General features: G+C 41.6%; 2 protein-coding genes across 13 annotated transcripts in view; one reads left to right on the top strand and one right to left on the bottom strand.

The window, feature by feature from the left end:
• Nucleotides 1–873, bottom strand: part of SWT1 (SWT1 RNA endoribonuclease homolog) — a 29,614-nt gene extending 28,741 nt beyond the window's left edge. For 3 of the 5 annotated variants that reach the window (XR_015951228.1, XR_015951229.1, XM_088674870.1), the window contains exon 1: nucleotides 375–873. The gene's annotated coding sequence lies outside the window, so the exon portion shown is untranslated. Of the gene's footprint in view, nucleotides 1–70 lie in introns of all 5 variants that reach the window. The other 2 variants (XM_088674872.1, XM_088674871.1) reach the window with 2 other exon arrangements.
• Nucleotides 874–938: 65 nt separating this feature from the next.
• Nucleotides 939–20,502, top strand: TRMT1L (tRNA methyltransferase 1L). Of its 8 annotated transcripts, none has more exons than XM_060276651.2 (17): nucleotides 1,252–1,448; nucleotides 2,177–2,323; nucleotides 3,466–3,605; nucleotides 4,891–5,001; nucleotides 5,416–5,532; nucleotides 5,847–5,911; nucleotides 7,155–7,278; nucleotides 8,589–8,712; nucleotides 10,274–10,353; nucleotides 10,932–11,181; nucleotides 13,021–13,233; nucleotides 14,617–14,807; nucleotides 15,654–15,732; nucleotides 17,167–17,333; nucleotides 17,692–17,751; nucleotides 17,971–18,097; nucleotides 18,181–20,502. In XM_060276651.2, exons 3-17 carry the CDS (start codon nucleotides 3,473–3,475, stop codon nucleotides 18,404–18,406), a joined length of 2,067 nt encoding a protein of 688 aa, XP_060132634.1. In that variant the 5' UTR covers nucleotides 1,252–1,448; nucleotides 2,177–2,323; nucleotides 3,466–3,472; the 3' UTR covers nucleotides 18,407–20,502. The 8 variants fall into 8 exon arrangements, with proteins under 8 accessions (XP_088531003.1, XP_034977232.1, XP_034977230.1 ...); XM_035121340.3 differs by having other exon boundaries at nucleotides 1,352–1,448; nucleotides 3,462–3,605; XM_088674877.1 differs by lacking the exons at nucleotides 1,252–1,448; nucleotides 2,177–2,323 and adding an exon at nucleotides 939–1,011.
• The last annotated feature ends 977 nt before the right edge of the window (nucleotides 20,503–21,479 follow it).

Here is a 21,479-nt window from a genome sequence, read left to right as displayed (position 1 = left end):
GGCATGCTCCGAATATACCCGAACACCCCAACCTCCTCCCTCGCATCTGCAATGACAGCAGTCGGCTTACCGTATTTCTCTTTTCCTAGAACAGAGACCATTAGGAAGGCATTAATTAGAGAGAGAACTGCCACCTTTCCTACACACGATACAGCTAGTCGTCACTGGGTCGCCACACTGTTGGGACTACAGCTCCCATCATCCCTGACTGTCGGCCCTCCTCACTAGTGTTGATGGGAGTTGTAGTCCAGCAACCTCTAAGGTTCCCCAACGTTGAGAAAAGCTGAGTTAGAGCCTAAATTCCCCTCTTTGCTTCGACTTTTTTGGGGGGGTGGGGGGTGGGAAAGGCGACAACGCGCTCCTTGCCAACTCACAGTTTGGTGAAGTCGTGGCTTTCCCTGTTGGCAATTGTCTCCTTTGGCCCTCTAACCGGAGAGAGAGAAATAATAGCCAGGCAGGAAGTCTTGACCTGCAGGTGGGCAAAGCTTATTGCTTTAGCTAATTAAAACGTCTGTGCGTGTTTTCAGACACGAGGAAGTCATCTTTCCCTGCCTAGGTTGCACCGACCTCGCTCCGAAGCGGCACCTCCCGATTACCTGGGAGCAAATAAACCCCGTTGAACCCGAGGGGGGATTACTTGGAAACGGAATCCCACAGCAAAAGGGCCTCCCTTTCGAAACGCGACGCCGGTATTAACAGGGAGTTTGTAAGCACAGACGTCAGTCAGCCCCACCCAGCTTTTTAGCCGCGGTATCCGGTCCACGCCCCTATGGAGTCCTTCCTTCTCAAGAAAAATGTAAGTACAGTACTGTACTGTAAAGTCCTGCCGCAGGGCATCTCGGGTAACGTAGTTCGTATGATCTGAGGAGTACGCGCGAGAGAGGGCGCGCAAGTATTTACATATTTATTTCGGGTATAGCGTTGCCGCGGTGCTTCTTAGGTAAACGTATTTCTGAGGCGCTTGAGGCATAGGATTAGCCGCGGGGCAACTTGGGTAACGTAGTTCTTACGGTAGGCACCTGAAGAGAGAGAGAGAGAGAGAGAAAGAAAGAGAGAAAGAGAGAGAGAGAGCGCGTATCGGTTTACACATGCTGTACTGTATTTACTTCGGGTCTATTGCTGCCCGTTGTGCATCTTGGGTAACGAAGCTCTGAGGCGCGGGATTAGCCGCGGGGCCTCTTGGGTAACGTAGTTCTTAGTACCTGAAGGCCCTTGGGGGAGACGAGCTTGTGCACAGCATGCTGACCCGAAAATAAGAGTCAGCTGAGGGGAGACGTCCCGTGACTAAGGCGCGGCCCGTGCTTGCCAGAGGAAAACGCCGAGGGAGCCGCCGAGTGAAGTGGGTTTGCTCTCCACACACCCCCTCATCGCTGCTGTGTGGAAAATGGCGGCCGAGGGAGCGGTGTTGCCTCCGCCGCCCGCCAAGGAGGGAGAACCAGAGGCGCTCAGTAAGGAAGGGGACGGTTCGTAACTGTCAGATGTGCGAGGGGTTGTGGTGGTGGTTGTTGTCGTCGTCTTGAAGTTGGGCCTGCGGGAGGCGGATTGTACTTGTGGTGGGTTCTCCCTCCTCCGGCCCGTTTTGAGAGAAGCTTCTCATCTCAAAGGGGCGCGTTCAGACGTTACGTGCTTTGGTCGGCGTTTCACCCTCACGCCTGAGGTGACGCCTGGTGTTAGAAACTCCCAATATTCATCAGCCGCTCGCCAAATGCTCCTTCAGCATATCCACGTGTGCTAACACACACAATAGTGGAACACATTTAAAAGAGAGAGAGAAAATCTCCGCTTTGCAGGAGACCTTCCATGCATGACAGAGTCATAGAATCATAGAATCGTAGAGTTGGAAGAGACCACAAGGGCCATCCAGTCCAAACCCCTGCCAAGCAGGAAACACCATCAAAGCATTCTTGACATGCCTGTCAAGCCTCTGCTTAAAGACCTCCAAAGAAGGAGACTCCACCACACTCCTTGGTAGCAAATTCCACTGCCGAACAGCTCTTACTGTCAGGAAGTTCTTCCTAATGTTTAGGTGGAATCTTCTTTCTTGTAGTTTGAATCCATTGCTCCGTGTCCGCTTCTCTGGAGCAGCAGAAAACAATCTTTCTCCCTCCTCCATATGACATCCTTTCATATATTTGAACATGGCTATCATATCACCCCTTAACCTTCTCTTCTCCAGGCTAAACATACCCAGCTCCCTAAGCCGTTCCTCATAAGGCATCATTTCCAGGCCTTTGACCATTTTGGTTGCCCTCTTCTGGACACGTTCCAGCTTGTCAGTATCCTTCTTGAACTGTGGTGCCCAGAACTGGACACAGTACTCCAGGTGAGGTCTGACCAGAACAGAATACAGTGGTACTATTACTTCCCTTGATCTAGATGCTATACTCCTATTGATGCAGCCCAGAATTGCATTGGCTTTTTTAGCTGCTGCATCACACTGCTGACTCATGTCAAGTTTGTGGTCTACCAAGACTCCTAGATCCTTTTCACATGTACTGCTCTCAAGTCAGGTGTCACCCATCCTGTATTTGTGCCTTTCATTTTTTTTGCCCAAGTGTAGTACTTGGGAGGGGGCAAAACTGAGAGGAGGAGGAGGAGGGAGCAAAACTGGTCACCTTCCTGGTTCTTGAGTGAGGGGGGGAGACACTTTTTAATATAAAAAATACTAACTTTTATAGCAATAGCCTAGAAGTTCGCTTGCCATAATCACACACACATGACTTTAGCCATTCAGGTCCCTGATCCATGCAATTTTTTACATGGGAGGAAGCCCATTTGAACCTGGTTGGGATTTACTTCCGAGCAGAAGGCATCCTCCAGGGTTGGAAACAATCTTCTTTTCCAAATGGTGCCCAGGTTGCTTGTTTTGTTTCTTTTGTATTGTATTGTAATCCCATTTAAAATGGATTATTTTTTACAGAACTTCTTTTATGACTTCATTAGTCTAACCCAGGCATGGCCAAACTGGGCCCTCCAGATGTTTTGGGACTACAACTCCCATCATCCCTAACTAACAGAACCACTGGTCAGGGATGATGGGAATTGTAGTCCCCAAACATTTGGAGGGCCAAATTTGGCCATGCCTGGTCTAAACAGAATAGGTTTTGCAACCAGTTTCACACTGCAGTTACAATGGCAAATAGAACCCTGCTTAATGGTAACTTTGCTACTAGTCAGTGCTAATGTAATAGTGGGGGACATTTGCATCCAAGTAGGGAGAAGCTGGGGTAGGAGGTAGAAGTACATTTTCCTCTTCCTGCTTTCTTAAATTTGGTTAGAAGCATAAAGTGTAATGTCAGCACAAATCTGTTGAGTTCCCATAGGCCTGGCGTAGAAAATCCTACTTTATTTTGTCAAAGATTAGTTTTTTCATTGTATATACCTTTAATAATGCCTTTGAAACAGCTATTAATGCCGCTAATTAAAATGCATTGTAACTATAGTTTTTCGCCTTTCTCTAGATAGCATTGAAATGGAAAGCCTCAGGGCACATGTGGAAATATCTGAGGAAGAAGTAAAAGGCAAAAAGGAAGAAACAGAGCAAGCGTCTATAAAAGACCCTAACAACAGTAACCTATTGGATGCATCATCTGACTCTCCAAGAGGTTTGCTAACATAATACTGGAATCCTTGTAGAGTCGTACTGTGGTTCTCGAACAGAATGCGTTCTGGGAGTCAAATGGACTCCCGGAACTGTTCGAAAACCAAGGCGCAGTTTCTGATTGGCTGCAGAAGCGTCCTGCAGCCAATCGGAAGCCGTGCCAGATGTTCGGCTTCTGAAAATTGTTCGAAAACTGGAACACTCACTCTCAGGTTTCGATCGTTCAGGAGCCGATTTGTTGAGGAGCCAAAGCGTTTGAGATCCAAGGTATGACTGTGGTATGTAGGGGATGTGTACATGCTCTAGAAAATCAGTCTGCAGCTCCATCCTTCCAATAATTCCCTCAAAGATAAATAAATAAATTCCTTCCAGCAGCACCTTAGAGACCAACTAAGTTTGTCATTGGTATGAGCTTTCGTGTGAATGCACACTTCTTCAGATACATGCATGCACACGAAAGCTCATATCAATGACAAACTTAGTTGGTCTCTAAGGTGCTGCTGGAAGGATTTTTTTTATTTTGTTTTGACTACGTCAGACGAACACAGCTACCTCCCTGCAACTAAATAAAAATAAATAGCTATTCCTTCTCTCCTTGGATTCTTTGGGTACACCCTCCAGATGGGAATAGTCAGAGATGTTATACTTCTAATCAAAAGTGCCACGTTCTCTTTTGCAAGTTTTTTTTTACGTCACTTTCAAGACTTAAAGCCAAAGCATCAAAGAGGGGTTCGGTTATGAACACTGTGGGACTTTCCCCCAACTAAACATGTATAGGATTCCACAGTAGAAGTGATGTGTTCAGTACCAAAGATTCCGGATTCCCTAAGAAAGGACAGCATAGTTCAGTGCAAAAAGAGGCTAATTATTTGTTTTTGGCGTTTCTGAGTGTTTTTCTTTCTATAAGAAATACACTTTGGGCTTTCATATTTCTGTGGCACCCCATGCAATGCCAAAATCTGCCCCGCACTCCCAACGCAGAGGATGGAGGTAGTCAGTGCTTTTTTTCTTTAAAAAATGTTTGGGGGTACTCTCATTTTGACTCTCAAAAATCACCATTTTATAGTTCAAATCAGGGAAAATAAATACAGTAAATGGACAAAAGCACAAAGATTCACAAAAAGTTTAGGGGTATGCGTACCACTGTGTGTCCCCCAGAAAAAAAGTGCTGGCTATAGTGATGTGGGACACAAAGTTTTGAGAAAGAACTTTTATGGTGGCATTTGGTTGTAAATTTCTATACAACAAAGGATATTTGCTGACAAATCCATGTACTTGTTTTGTTCCAGAGAAGCATATTTCAATTCAAAGAACACTTGCCGATTTAGAGAAACTGGCTGACCTGCAGGAAGGTTGTCTAATCTCAGCTGCTACCCAGAATGCAGATCACTCTGTGGCAGGTATTTAAACTAACTCCAGAACTAGGCATTGCATGACTTAAAGATAATGGGCATTGTCTCCCAAGAGAGAGGGATGCCAACCAACCAATGAACTTGGGGGTGGGATTACATCTGTAGCTCTATCCTTGCTATTGGCTATCCAAGCCAAGAGATGCACTCCAGCTAACTTCACAAAGGAAAGTGGGAGGGAAGCAAGTGACAGTAGTGCAGGAGTCCCCAACTAATTTCAGTTCCTTTGTAGTCTTAAATTGTTTGCAACAGTGCTGAGCGGTGTGGTAGAGTAAATCCTTTTATTCCAGGCAGTTACTTGGCAGTGTCTTTGAATGGTCAATAGTGGTGTCTATTTGCTATCATGTTTTTAAATCAATGGGTGGGTTATTGTGTCTCTATTTATTTTGTTCTAATTTGAATTAGGAGCTGGCAAGAAGTCCTGTCCACTGTGCCCTGAAGAGAAGTTCAAAGCTTGTTATAGTCACAAGCTCCATCGCCACCTACAGAATCTCCACTGGAAAGTGTCTGTTGAATTTGAAGGTAAAAATGGCTAAAATGCCATTGTTGATGCCAACACAATTCAGTGTCTTTTAGTTCTTCATTTAGGCCTTGCCCAGCACTTCAAGTTCTACGAGAAAGCTTACAGCCACAGGGAAATTCATTATAAATTATGCCATATTTAAAGTTCAAGCTTAACGGATCAATCTGATTGATGTTGCAAAAAATACTTGTTTGCAGAAGTAGCTGTGGATAGTTTACAATGAGGGTGCACCAGTAGAACTGGCTGTCTTTGGCTTACTTGTTTGGTTTATATATCAAATTGTGAGACTACCAATGCCCTCTCTGTATTCTAGGCTACAGAATGTGCATCTGTCACTTACCTTGCCGCCCCGTGAAACTAAATGTTCCTGCAGACCAGGTAATTGCTATATAAAATGGCTATTATTTTGAAAAGCAGAAAAAGTTATCAATTGTTCCATATCTGATACGGTTACTGAGGATCCAAATGGGTTGAGTTATAACCCTTGTCACATGACGGATGCAGGAGAGCAAAGAACTATGGGAGGCAGGCACAGTTCCCTTCAGTTCTTTTGGATTCACCAAGCAGCATCAGACATTGAACATATCTGTAAATAAAAACTCTACGCAACTACCCCAAAGGAAGAATTAACAATAATAACTCATCATAGAACTGAAGCAGAGAAGGAACTGCAGACCCCAGTACTAGGGATGAGCCCCATTCGTGTCCTCAGAACCTATCAAATCTACACTTCAGGTAAGACCAATTGTCCTATTTGATATGGTTATTGAGGACCCGAATTGGGACATAGCACAGCATTCCCAACCTGGGGGGTTCCAACTGCATTTATTGAGACTAAAATACCTGTTTACGAACTATGCATCCAAGGTCAGTATCAGGTGAAGCCAACGGCCATTCTGTAGTCCCTGGTGTATATACTTGGTAAAGGAGCATTAGGCACAATAACAGCTGTCGATGGTGACATAATGGAGTGAGCCAATATTTTTGTTGGCTTGGCCCCTTTGAGGGTATCAAGCATCCGAGAAATGCCGACCCAATCCACCTTGCATAGATGGAGGAAGATACTTCTCCCCCAATACCTGCTGAATGAAAGGATGTATAACCCAACCCATTTGTGTCCTCTGGACCTATCAAAACTACGCTTTAGGTAAGACCAATCATCCTTTTTGTCTTCTATATGATGCATTTTACTCTTTTTGATTTTTAAACTTAGTAGTAAACCAACAGTTGTGATATCTCATTTCAGACCTTTCTTACCCATCTTCCCATCCATTCTTAGCTAGGAAATGGGGTAGGGAAAGAATGCACTGAATCTGCGCAATCTTAAATATAATATTTATAGTGTATTTCTTTTTGGTCTGGTAGCATGCTTATTTATTATTTATTATACATAAATGATTTTATAAGAGGAAGCTAAAATTTAATACGTTACATAAAGGCTGCATTTGAACATTAAGCTTTGTTGCTGAATTGTAAACTGCATCCTTCGTGGTATCAACTATAATTTGTTTATATGGGTTTTTACTATTGTTGTCTTAAGTATTATAAGATATGGTATAATAATTAATATTAAAATGGTTTTTCTAATCTACTTTAACTATGCATGCAATGTGTGTTATAGATAAAAATGGAAGCCCATTATCACTGCATTATCTGTTCGGCAACTATTACCCGAAGGACAGATATGATAGGGCATATTAAACGTCATGTGAATAAAGGAGAAACTGAATCAAGATTTATGCCAGGTAAGTATTTAAACATCTTTGTTTTCGCTGCATGAAGATATTGTATTTTTATCATTGGATATTATAGATGGAATAAATGCTGAAATTAGAATAGGTGACAGTGTATTTGTTTGAATTTGTGTTCCTTTCTATCCCACAAGGAATTAAAGCTACTTTAAAGAACCCAGATTTATTGCCAGTACCATTTAAAGGGATTTATTTTTTTTACAGAACTTCCTGTATTAATCTAAACTGGATAAACTGTCCTGAATCTTTGACATGGGTGCATGTATTTTTTTCCAAATGGTGCACAAATTGCTTGTTTTGTTTCTTTTGTATTGTATTTTATTGTAGTACAGTTTGTATTCAATAAAATTTGTAAGGCACAGTAGAACAGAGCAAAAACAAAACAAAACAAACCCCTAAATATAAAACAAGAAAACATATATTTGGCTTTATTAGTCATGACAAAAGAAATATTATACATAGTTCATAGCCAATTTCCTGTCTGCCGACAAAGCTTATGTCCCTAGGTTAGTGGTGGGGAACCTTTTGGCCCAGAGAGGCAGATCCTTATCTGACTTTATACCCTGCTGGCCAACTTTAACAGATTAGTGGAACAACTGGCTGCCAGGCTCTTGGGAAGTACAGTCAGACCTTGGATCTCAAACGCCTTGGCTCCCGTACAATCAAAACCCGGATGTGAGTTTTCGAATGATTTTCGAAAGCCAAATGTCCGACGCGGCTTCCGATTGGCTGCCTGAATGCTTCTGCAGCCAATTGGAAGCTGCGCCTTGGTTTTCGAACGGTTCTGAGAGTCAAACGGACTCCCGGAACGCATTCTGTTCGAGAACCAAGGTACCACTATACTGCACAAAATGCTTTGTGAGCTCTTTAATACAACAGCACTGAGGCAGTTTCTCAGCATAAATTAGACTTCCCAAGTGTTCTGAAAATTAATTATTATTGTTAAGATGTATTTTATTCAATAACTATCATATTTTGTGTTAACAGTACTGTAGATCTAATTTTGGTGTTTCCTGAACATTACAGACCAGGCAGACATATAGAGGCGCAGTTCAAACATTGTTTGAGGCTTCACAAACCTTACGAAGCTGAGAAAAACATTCCTCTCTTTGGGTTCTGGTTTAAAGCCTAGATTCTGGCTTGTTATTAAGTCAGAGCTCCCCTTTACATCCAAATGGGAAAACTTACTTAATGTCAAGTTAATAAACCAGCATCTGATCCATAGTTTATGAAGCCTTGAGTGATGGTCTAAATTAAGCTATAGTCTCTCTAACACTCTCTTTCATTCTGAAAATTATTTTTAGCCCCTGCTCCCAAATCTACATATAAAATACTAAAAGAAGCCGATACAGATGTGCAAGTCCTTCCTAATTATTCCACACCACAGAAAACTGATTCTTATTTTAATCCTAAAATGAAACTTAACAGGTAAGAATTTTGAGGGTTATTATGGAAGGGATTTTAAAATATTTTCATTTATATTTTTTCATATTAACAGAAACAAGTACATGGTGGATATTTCTGTTGTACAGGTGAAATATTTGGATTAGCCAAGCCAAGTAAGTGAAGCCCATGGCTGTGATGTGATTTGAACAAAGACAGAAATTGAGTGTGATTCATTGGACTTGGGTAGGACTGAGAAGTCCTACCCAAAATATCATGATTGTGCAGTTTCCAAATTTGTCAATAAGAATGTAAATTTCAGGGGGGTGGGTAATAGTTTGATCTTACCTATTGTTTGAGCTGGGTGTCCACCAGTATTGCGGATGATACCCAGCTCTACCTCTCCTCTAGATTGGAACCAGTGAAGGCAGTGAATGTCCTGTGTGAGTGTCTGGAGGTGGTTGGAGAATGGATGGTGGCTAACAGGTTGAGGTTGAATCCGGACAAGACAGAAGTACTTTTCTTGGGGGACAGGGGGCAGGCGGGTGTGAGGGACTCCCTGGTCCTGAATGGGGTAACTGTGCCCCTGAAGGACCAGGTGTGGAGCCTGGGAGTCATTTTGGACTCGCAGCTGTCCATGGAGGCACAGGTCAATTTCTGTGTCCAGAGCAGCTGTCTACCAGCTCCATCTGGTACACCAGCTGAGACTCTACCTGCCTGCAGACTTGTCTCGCCGGAGTAGTACATGCTCTGCATATCTCCTACTTGGATTACTGCAATGTGCTCTACATGGGGCTATCCTTGAAGGTGACTCGGAAACTACAACTAATCCAAATTGCTGCAGCTAGACTGGTGACTAGGAGCAGCTATTGAGACCATATAGCAGGGGTGGCCAACTCCCAAGAGACTGTGATCTACTGTCAGAGTTAAAACCTGTTTTTGGGGGTTCAGGTCTAAGCTGTTGAGCTTTTTTTTAGGAAGGGGGAAAGCCCCAATTTTGGGGAGTGCAGGGCAAAAATGTTGACCTTTTTTTAGGGGAGCCAAAGTTGTTGGGCTTCTTTGGGGGGGAGACCATGATCTACTAGTAATCTACCTGGACCTGTTGGACGTGCCTGCCATATAGCACCAGTCCTAAAGGATCTTCACTGGCTCCCAGTATGTTTCTGGCCTCAGCCCAGTATACCTGGAGGAGCGTCACCACCTCCATCATTCAGCCTGGACACTGAGGTCCACTTCCAGGGGTCTTCTGACAGTTCCCTCAATGTGAGAAGTAAAGTTACAGGGAACCAGGCAGAGGTCCTTCTCAGCAGTGGCACCCTCCCCGCGGAATGCCCTCCCATCAGATGTCGGGGAGATAAAGTATTACACAACCTTTAGAAAACATCTGAAGTTTTCTAAAACATCAGGGAAGTTTTTTATGTCTGACATTTTATAATTTTTAAAATTTTGCTGGAAGCCGTCCAGAGTGGCTGGAGAAACCTCGCCAGATGGGCAGGGTATAAACATTATTACTACTACTTATTATTATTATTATTATTATTATTATTATTATTATGCAAGTTGGAGTTTACTTTTTTTTTATTAAGATGACTTTTTATTCTTTTAGGCAACTCGTAGTCTGTGCTCTAGCTGTTCTAGCAGAGGAACGGAAACCTTTGGAATGTCTGGATGCATTTGGAGCCACTGGTAGGGTGCTGTTCTGTGCTTTGGTTCACTTTGTGTTCCTTGTAAAGGGAAATTGCTGGAGAGTAAATCCTACTGAGGTCTGGGATATACTATGCGAAAAACATGTTTAGGATTACACCATTTGTTCTGTTAGTTGCTCTGGCATTCCAGGAAAAGAAAAGGGAGGTTGTCAATTTTAGAAATAAATACTTTTTTGGAATAGAATTAGCAAACAATCCTGTTGATTTGATAGCCTTAGTGAAGGCAATTATATACATATTTTTCAGTTAGGGATGATAATTTAATGTGCATTGTGTGTATTGAGAACATTAGCATGTTTCTATGCAGCATGCTCCACAGGAGCAAAGTCTTACTTTATTGCATGCATCTAACTGTACACAGGCAACCGCCCATCTACACAGGGGTTGTGTTCCAGGTCATCATGCATGACAGTAGAGCGTGCATAAGCCCATTACTCCCCCTCCCCCATTATCCCCCTTTTCTGGCCACTTCTGGGTTGCCATGATGTGCATGGTCATGGTCGTGAGTCAATTAGACAGATGTAAATCAGTCATTGCCTGTACATCTCTTGCTTCCAGGTATAATGGGATTACAGTGGGCAAAGCACCTTGGAAATTCCGTGAAGGTCACAATTAATGACTACAATGAAAATTCTGTAAGAATGATACAGGAGAACTGTCACTTAAATAAAATGAAAGTGGTGATGAACTTCAAAGAGGAGGAAGACTGTGATGAAACAATAGAAGAAGGGGAGGAAAACTTGCCTGCCATTGAGGTGACAAAAATGGATGCCAATGTCATCATGCACTTGAGAGCATTTGATTTTATGTAAGTGGCATTTGCTGTTGGATCAGAACCCACCCCTAACACCTAGGGTTTGGTAGGTGGAGACGAGATCAAGTGTGGCACAATCAAAACAATAACGCTGTGCAAAGTACAAGACTTTTCAATATAAAATCAACCTAAATTGATGTTTCATGGCATCTCCTTTTTACTCTTCAGCCCTGATGAAACTTTGTATATGCCATTATATATTTTCAAATATTTACATTCCGCTTTTCTTTCCTCATGGAAGTCAAAGCACTGACCCCGACCTGCTTAGCTTCCATAAGGTGGTGGCCTCAGCTGCTTCCAGACCAATGAAATAATCTCAGCTGTAGCAGCTTCAACACCATGTTGCTCCATGTAATGGAGTATTCAGATATATTTTAAGCATTGTAAAATTAATTAAGCAAAACTTTATGAGCCTTCTTAATATTTAAAAATGAAAGCAACTTTGTTGTCCAAACTATTAAAGCTGGGCCTAATCCCTAATAGAATTCTAGTGCAACTAGGGTTTTGTTTCATTTATACCATTATTATTTATCCCAGTCTACCTTCTGCCTGTCCATACACACCTGTGGTTTTAGTCAAAATAAGGGGGGATTCTTACAAGAGCTACTGGCTAGGAAATATTAGTTCACAGTGCTGAGCAGCTGTCATTCCTTTGCTTAAGATATATTAATGTTTACTTGCAACTTTAGGCTTGCAGAACCATCCTCAGCCTTTCAGTTTCTATTTGTGAGCCATTTGCAGAGTGGTTTTTGCTCAGCTCCATGTTCATATGTTTTTCTCAAGAAACTCTACCCTTTCCAATCCTGTTATCACTGGATAACACAAAGTGGTGAGTAAAATCGTACCAATGCTTCAGCAGAGTGTTCTAAGTCACCAAAGCTACACCCTTGTGCTGGAGACTATTATGTAGAATATTTAGCAAGGTTCACGTGCCAGTCTTGTAACATACATTATTGCAACTTTCCTATAAAACTCCCATCTCCCTTGCTTATCAGGCATGAACACGGTTGCAATAATTCCAGTGCCCAGAAGCCACTTGCACCTTAAAAATAGGCATCTGGACTGCTGAAGAGGTCAGGAGATAGGGAGAAGAAAGAGCAACCTTGAGCACACACAGAGTGCCTCCCTCACTACTGAATAACTGCAATCAACAGCCACTCATAAGAGAAAGGATTCCAAGCTGGTGCTACAACTGCCTGGTAGACTCCAACTCTGGCACCTTTTAGTTAAAGCCTTGTCTAGATATGGATGGGGAACGTGGACTCCAACTCCCCTCATTCCAGAATATTAGTCATGCTGGCTGTGGCTGATACGAATTGGAGTTCAGCAACATCTGGAGGGCCACAAATTCTCCATCCCTGGTCCTAGAGGGAAGGTGAGATAGGCAGGCAGGCAAGAAGCCAGAGACACTGTTATTCCTCTTTTCAACAGTGCTCTTTGACCTCTATCCTTTCCTCCTTTCCCAGAAGATATGGCTAGTTCCTAAGTCTTACAAATAAATAATGATAATAAAGTGCATCACTGGGCAAATATGCTATTCACTAACAAACCTTATTAAGGTATTAGTATTTCTTTAGATTTATAGTCTTGACTGAAACTACATATGTAAAACGTGGTCAAAGCATAACCTATATTCTGTTTTATTTCTGACTTGAGCATGGATATGGCTTTTGAAAATCAGAAATATTTAAAGTGTAGTAGCTAAGTTGCAGCCCTAAGCAGGCTTACTTGGAAACTAGTTCTACTGAACACAGTGAAACCCTTTTTCTGAGTAAACAAGATTAGGAATCTCTCTTTAATTTGTTTTTATCTCTCTCCTACTCCACTCTACAGACATCTGGACCCATTTGGGTCATCAGTGAACTATCTAGATGCAGCTTTCAGAAATGTAAGAAACCTTGGAATAGTGTCAGTGACATCAACAGATATCAGTTCTCTCTATTCAAAGGCACAGCATGTGGCCCAGCGTCACTATGGCTGCAACATTGTCAGGACGGAGTATTTCAAGGAACTGGCTGCTAGGATGGTAGTTGCTGCTGTGGCAAGGTACAATTAGTTTCTGAATTGTGGTCATCTCACATTTAAGTATAAGGGGGCTGTATTCTCTCCCACCTAAAGTTGCTAATTGAAACTTTTAGTAGCAGCTGGGGAAAATTGGTTCTCTGCATCTTGCTTTCTGACAGCCTTCAGAAATTATATGTGGAAGGATGAATACTGTAAAGCAGATTATAAACGGCCCAAAGCAGAATTGCAAGCCTTGTAACTCACCCTGCTGAATGCCTTATATTGTGGTCTGCCAGATGTTTTGTGGTCTCCTTGTTTTTACACTCCCCAATGCGCAAGAAAAAGAGGTACATTGAACTCCTCATAACCACCATAAATGGCTCTTGACCTGAGCAGTGAATTGCAAGTTGTGTCGACCTAGAGTACAACTGTGCACAATATATCTCCTTTGACTTGACTTCCTTAGGATGATTTGTGTGCACATCTTCCAGAACACGTCTTACTCAAAAGTGTTAGTAAAAATAAACCTCATTAGGGGATTTATTCCACTGCTAAGCAGGAACTGAAGCAAGTAACTGCAATCACCTCTGACTGGAACTAATTTGGAAATCTTAAATTCTTCAGAAGCGGGTCCTAGAACTACATCGTTATGATAGATTTTTAGTCATGTGTGCAATTCCATGAAGGTCATTGCATGATTTAAAAGGAACGTGAACACTTTAGCGTGTTTGTTTTGTGTATATCCATAGCATTTTGTTAGCAAAGTCTATTGGCATTGAAATAAGACATTGAAGGGTAGAAGCCATGTCTGGAAATCCCACTGTGCTGGGACTGTAAAATTTCACAGGGTGCAGGAGGTACTCAGAAGTTAGAAGACCTTCCAGTGATATCAAACTTGTGTGTTAAGTAGGAAGACTTGATACATTCAATCATTCATATATGTGTGTGAGTGTGAGTGTGTGAGAATGTGAGTTGTAAAATGGGGTTGGGGACATGGAAGTCCCTACCCTCCCAACCCCAGAGATCTGAAGGTGGTTTTAATTGTGCCCAAGTGAATGTACTTAATCTCTCTGTGTGACAGGAATCTTGATAAGATAGTTCCGTGTTGGTCTGCTGTAGTCTAAACAAAATTTAAAAAATCCTTCCAGTAACACCTATCTGAAAGGTATCTGAAGAAGTGTGCATGCACACGAAAGCTCATACCAATAACAAACTTACTTGATGTAAGATAGATACCCTTTCGTGAGTGAGATCCCCAAGTGTGGCTAATCGAACACGCTTAAAAACCCTTCTATTCAGACCTTCACACTAATTCCACAAGGGTCTGAAGAGCAGCCTGCATGGCCAGGGATGTTGGGGCACCTGCCTGAACACTGCTTTAGTCTTTCATGAACTGTGTTAGTTATGGTGAGTCTTTTTTTGCAGAGCTGCTGCTCGATGCAACAAAGGCATTGAAGTTTTGCTCGCTGTGGCTCTCGAACACTTTGTCCTAGTGGAGGTGAGAATATTGAGGGGGCCGTCTCCTGCAGATGATACTGTGAAGAAAATCCGGTACCTGCTCCACTGTCAGTGGTGTGAGGAAAGGGTATTCAAGAAAGATGGCAACATGATAGAAGGTAATCATATATGCTGTAACTTCATGTACCGGTGCTGTTCAGCTGGTGAAAACAAAACCTACACAACCCAGTGGTTATTTTTTAAAAAGCTAAACTTTTCTCTGCTTAATTTCTTTGCTGTGAATTTTTTTAAAAAAGATAATTGGTCCAGCATAAGCTTAATTTATTTCAAATATTTTTACCCTGCCTTTGCTTCTACAGTCCAAGGCCACCAATAAAGAGTTTTGTAGAGAGTAGACTTTCTGAAATCAATGATCCTAAGTGTGGTGTGTCTATTAATTTCAGTGGGGCTGCTCTGAGTAAAAACAAACAACTAAATGTGTATTCAAAACTGGCCAGAGGGCTTCTGTGAATGATCTTAATGCACTGGGAGGCTCATTTGGGACAATTTTACCCTCCAAAATAGCCTGTGTGATTTATCATTCTCATCTAGCCTAAATAATCCACTGAGCTTTTTTGGGAGTCAAGCCAAAATCTCTGTTCAAGTCCAAAACTATCCACCACATTACACTCACACTCTGCCTAGAAATCAACTTCCTGAACTTATTAAATTTTGTGAGGTGTAACACATAATTATCCCCCTCCCCAAAAAAATTAACCCCATATTCTGAGCCACTCCACACAGTTCTGAAATTGCATTTTCATTGCACAGTGTCCTGACTCCTCCTGGGCCTAATAATAGCTACCATGTGAGCTATATTTAAATCACTGTGAAAAACAGTTTTCAAGCTTTATTTTTTAATGGACATACCCTATTACCAGGTTTCCACCGTGTTCATTGTTTTCTATACATACAAGTCTCCCAACATTTGTTTAGATAATAAATGCCAATATTGTTTTATACAGAGAACCCTTACCGGCAGCTCCCATGTGACTGCCACAGCCGCATGACTGGCAAGACAGCAGTGGAACTTGGTCCTTTGTGGTATGTATTTTCCTAGATCCTCATTTGGGTGGTGGCATTCCTACGGAAGCATCAACAGCTATGACACACTCTCTGGCCGCCCATGTCTTGGCAGGGGGAAGACACTCTCAAAAATCAGTGCAGAGCAGGTGGCTGTGATAGCAGTGATGTGGCTACAGGACCTCTCCCCTAATGACAGACCAGGGACATACTGTTCTTTCTTCACTTTTAGGACAGTTCACTGTGACAAATATTGAGAAGGGTAGGAAATGAACAAACCATCTAATTTCTGTGTTTATTGCAACTTGGCTTGCATTCCTATTCCCACCGATCTGGGAGTAAATCTCACTGAATTTAGTAGGGCTTACTTCTGAATAGGCAGGTATGGGATGGAATCTTGAGGGGAGGGAGCCCATGTAATATGTTATGACTAACACATGCTTGCCACTATCTAGATGTGATTCACCAAAGCACTTTTAGAAAAGGCTAAGGGGAGGGGGAATGGCAGCACCAAATACAAAAGAAGGAGAAAGGCGAAACTCAGTGGTACTGATGTATAATAGGAAACATTTAATAAAATTAACTGCCCAATGTATTTGCAGAAATCTTCTCTGAGGACACTGAAATTTGACAACTTTATTATTCAAACAATATAAAAACATTCAGAACTAATTACAATGGTACCTTGGTTCTTGAACTTAATCCGTTCCGGGAGTCCGTTCGACTCCCGAAACGGTTTGAAAACCAAGGTGCGGCTTCTGATTGGCTGCAGGAGCTTCCTGCACTCAATTGGAAGCCGCGGAAGCCGTGTTGGATGTTCAGCTTCCGAAAAACGTTCGCAAACCGGAACACACACTCCCAGGTTTGCAGCGTTCGGAAGCCGATTTGCTCGGGAGCCAAGCTGTTCAAGTACCAAGGTACCACTGTATATGAAATAGACATAGTAGTTTTAATGAGACAGAACTCTTACATTCAATTTGCATTAGGAATTACATTGTTTGAATTATAGGTGGTTATTCTTTCAGCGCCCGAAAGCAGGTTTTCACCAAAAGCATTGGGCAAGTTACTGCCAGTTATTATTTGAGCTGAAGAGTTGCCAGCCTCTTGGGGCCCCACAGGCCCATTTGCAGCCTGGAGAAAAGACTTGTGCACATGACACACATACTTAAGTAAATTCTGTACTGATTTAAATGCTTTCTCAATATTTTATTATTAATGGAATGGCACCAGAAGTCCCAAAAGTACAGCTGATCTTCGGCCTGAATCCTGCCCTACTGGGGCTCTGGGCTAGTGGCTATGCAGACATGGAACAGATTTTAAAACAGGAACAAAATCAGCTAACAGGGCTGTGTTTTTCTTCCACTGTGATGTTGCTCTCCTACATTTAAAGGAACAGAAGTTCTACTTTTCAAATAAATTCATCTAGGTAGATATTGTAATTCTGTTATCCTGCAGGTCAGGATCCCTCTTCAACACTGGATTTCTCAGAAGAATGTTGTTTGAAGCAGTTCAGTATGGTTTGGAAGACATCCAGCCTCTTCTAAAAACACTAATATGTGAAGCAGAGTGCACAATTCTCAAGCAGTTTTCAATTCATGGTCCTACCAGCCAGACCAAACAAGGTAAGAAGACAATGAAAGGTTTTACAAACCTTGCTAGGTAAAAGGGGCACTCCAGGCAGCAATTGTGAATTGTAGTGGTGACTTACTTTTTTAGTAAGTAAATTTAAAATGGGATTGCTAACTCAGTGTCAGAAAAGTGTGAAAGCCATCAAAAAACAGATATGACCTTGAGATTTCAACATGTGCCATACTACTCAGATGAAGGCATCAAAGCCATGGTAACCATCAGTAATATAAAATAAACCTTTTTGCTACAGCAGTAAAATTCCACTCATTTCCCCTTTGATAGCCATTTGCTCACAAATCAACTTTTTTCCTTTAATGACTTCAGTGTAAATCTGATTTCTTTTCGTTTTAGAAGAATGTGGTGTGATTATTAAGACACCAGATACCGCAGCAGATTACTACGTTGTACATGGTAGGTCCCTGTCAATCTAGCATAGTATGTGGAACCAAAGAGAGGTGGGCAGGAGTTATTACTATAGTCATTCATGCAGCAAACTAGTTCTTAAATGTAAATTTATGAAATGTGAAGATTTTCCACTGTAAGATAAAGCTAAGTCACACTGTTCAGATTAGCTGGATTTTAGAGGCTTTTGTGTGTGTTTCTTATCCTTAAGTTACTCTTATATTCCAGGAAAAAGAAAAAATAATGAAAACACCCAAAATGGAACAAAGCGCCAGAAATTAGAAAGCAGTGCTGAGCATCCTGCCTTTTATTACAATATTCACAGGCACAGCATTAAAGGAATGAACATGCCAAAGTAAGCAACCTGTTGTGTTTTAAATGTAACCGATTGAAAGGAGGAAAAAGGCATTGATTTTGTGCATTCATTTTTCTCCCCAGGTTAAATAAGTTCTTGCATTATCTCTCTCAAGCTGGCTATCGAGTAAGCCGGACTCACTTTGATCCGATGGGTGTTCGAACTAATGCCCCCCTGGTGCAGTTGAAATCTATCCTTGTGAAGTACAGTACACCCACATATATGGGAGGGCAATCCGAGGGCTCTTTGCAGGCTTCTGACGAGTCTCAGGTAGGAGCTGATGGTGACTTTGCTGAAGAAAGCACATAAAGTAACCTCTGCAAAAATGGTCCTATTTGAAGATTTGTGTTATAAATGAACCAACAGTCTCCTTAAGATGTAGTATTTTGTTTGTGACCCTTCAGCTTTTTTTTACCTGTTTCAGGACACTTTTAGAAGACTATTGAAGAGCACCTGTGCTCAGATTAATATCACAGTTCAGCTACAAACTGTTATTTATATGTTCATGCATCCTTTAAGGTTATTCTACAGTGACCACAAACTTCCCTCTTCTTTTAATTCCTTCTTCAGATCTATAATATTTCCAAAGGGAGCTGGGAGCTGAGGGGGGCTGAGGGTGTGGGTGCAAGCATTACCAGCACCTGTTAATAAAGTGTTCTGCTGTTCAGCTGTGACTGAAAGCCCCTCATTTGATACGCCTTTGAGAAGCTTAAAGGTAACAAAGGAAAGGTAGCTGAACAAGCCAAGATTGGCTATATTCCTAAAGAGGCAGATATTGAATATCCAACTCAAGCTAATAACCATACAAACCACAACATCACATCTAAACACTTTTCACTACCAAACTCCAACTTACTCGTCACAAGACCATCCATGTTAAATTGTCAATCTATTTTATAGTTCATATGAATAACTCCCTTTAAAAGTATAATTGAGTAGGGTGACTGTGCCCCACTGCTCACTCCCTGCCAGAATGGGAGGGGGGCATAAATTGGAGGTTGTTTTGCAGTAGCTTACCCCATCTTCTCTGTGCATCTGTGGCAACTCCTTTTTCCTCCTGCTAGGAATCTCCGCTTTCCTCATACTTGCCATTCTAGTATTGGGCCTCCACTTAAGACATGCTGGATTTTTAAAAACATAATTTATCTCCAAACCCATGAATTAAGGGGGACAGCTCCACCCTGACAACTGGTGCTTCCCATTCCTGACCATTTTCTTCTTAACCCATTTGCAGCACTCTCATCTCTTCTTCCCACCCCACAAGTTTTCATGTTGTGGGACTGTCACCAAGCGGCTGCTTCCTTTCTCACTCCCCACCCCAAGAAACCAGAGATCTAGACAGTGAGCTTCTTTCTCCTTGCCTTTTGTCTCACAACACCAAAGCTCCCCACCCACTGGTGGTGGTGTACCAGCTCCAAGTATTAGCTATTGATTTATTGTCTTGCACACTCTTCTAATAATCTGTTGACCTTTTAGGTTTATAAAAAGGGGTGCTGAAGAAGAGGAAGGAACAAAAAGTTTACTACAACTAAGACTAGCCATTTTAGTATATATAAACAACTAGTCAAAAACTAAAATATTTTATAGTTACTAAGACTAGTTTTAGGCCAGCAACCTGAAAGCAACCTACCAGTAACACTTAAGGTACTGAAATTAAACTACAATTTAAAAAAAAGCTATTCCTTCGACTTTCAAATTTCCTCACTTTTGTATATTTACCAAGAAAATCAATAGATTATATTTGTTTGCAATTCCAATTTTTAGAGATTTTATGCATATACAGTGGTACCTCGGTTTACGAACACAATTGGTTCTGGAAGTCTGTTCATAAACTGAAGCGTTCATAAACTGAAGCGAACTTTCCCATTGAAAGTAATGGAAAGTGGATTAATCTGTTCCAGACGGTCCGCGGAGTACTTAAACTGAAGCGTTCATAAACTGAAGTGAACTTTCCCATTGAAAGTAATGGAAAGTGGATTAATCCGTTCCAGACGGGTCCGCGGAGTACTCAACCTGAAGCGTACTTAACCCGAAGCATGGGTGCAATTCATTCCGGAAGTCTGTTCATAAACTGAAGCGAACTTTCCCATTGAAAGTAATGGAAAGTGAATTAATCCGTTCCAGATGGGTCCGCGGTGTTCGTAAACCCAGGTGTTCGTAAACCGAGGTTCCACTGTAAAAGCATTGTCTATGACATTAGGAAGTTTTATACTGAAAAGTATGTCAAGATGTGACTGATGTTGATTTGTATTTGAGGTTTGTACTAATAAGGCATAATCTTGTTTTTTAAGTGTGATGTATATAATTTGTATTATGGTTTTATTTATATGGTTCTTTCAGTAAGTACTCTTGACATCACCAAAATGTGTTGAACATATTTTATAAAAATCATATTTTCAGTACCATTTTGAGGCTTTGCCTGTGTTTGGTACTGCCCCCCTTTTCTCTTTGTGTGTAAATACTCAGATCAGGATTTCCTCTCCATTTTTACATTTAGTACTGCAGCACTTTTCATGGACTGCTTCATTTGGTTAAGTTTTTTAGTGTTCTAACTTTTCTTATATTATACAATGATATTACAAGATTACCACCACAGGGCACAGCTATACATTTACTGAGGTTACTGATTTTAGTAAAGTGTCATTCCAGAAAGTCCAAGACTGGGTAAATTATGACTAATTCTAATTGAGGGTGCATGCTAATATAGCAGCAGACTACAGTGGTACCTCAGAAGTCAGACGGAATCTGTTCCGGAAGTCTGTTTGACTTCCAAAACATTCAGAAACCAATGCATGGCTTGGCTGCAGGAAGCTCATGCAGCCAATTAGAAGCGGTGTCTGACGTTAGGGTTCCAAATAACATTCGCAAACTGGAACACTCACTTCCAAATTTGTGGCATTCGGGAGCCAAAACGTTCGACTTGCAAGGCATTTGTGAACCAAGGTACAACTGTACTTGCAAATACCCTGTTTCTCATATTTTAAGACATACCCATAAAATAAGCCATAGCAGGATTTTTAAGCATTCAAGGCATATAAGGCATACCCCGAAAATAAGACATAGTGATAGGCGCAGCAGCAATGCCGGCCGCAGGAGGAGGAGGAAAAAATAAATATAAGACGTGTCTTATAATATGAGAAACACGGTACACCAATATAAGCAGATGTTAATGTGCAATTATTCATGGCTTCCCTTTTTGAAGAGGTACCCATTTTGTGTTTTTGAAAGTAGATTTTATTTTAAAGAGACAACCATCTCTTCCTTATATGAAATGGCAGAGGACCCTTGCATGTACTTGTGTGTCCATCCCTACAGGCAACTGCTCCAGAATGGAGTCACACTGGTAGTAGAATTGGAATAAAAACAAGTTCTCTGACCCTCT

This window comes from Zootoca vivipara, chromosome 7 (genome assembly GCF_965207765.1).
Source record: "Zootoca vivipara chromosome 7, rZooViv2.hap1.1, whole genome shotgun sequence".
NCBI classification, from domain to species: domain Eukaryota; kingdom Metazoa; phylum Chordata; class Lepidosauria; order Squamata; family Lacertidae; genus Zootoca; species Zootoca vivipara.
The sequence above is the reverse complement of the archived record's forward strand: the minus strand, read 5'-3'. Positions and strand labels throughout refer to the sequence as shown.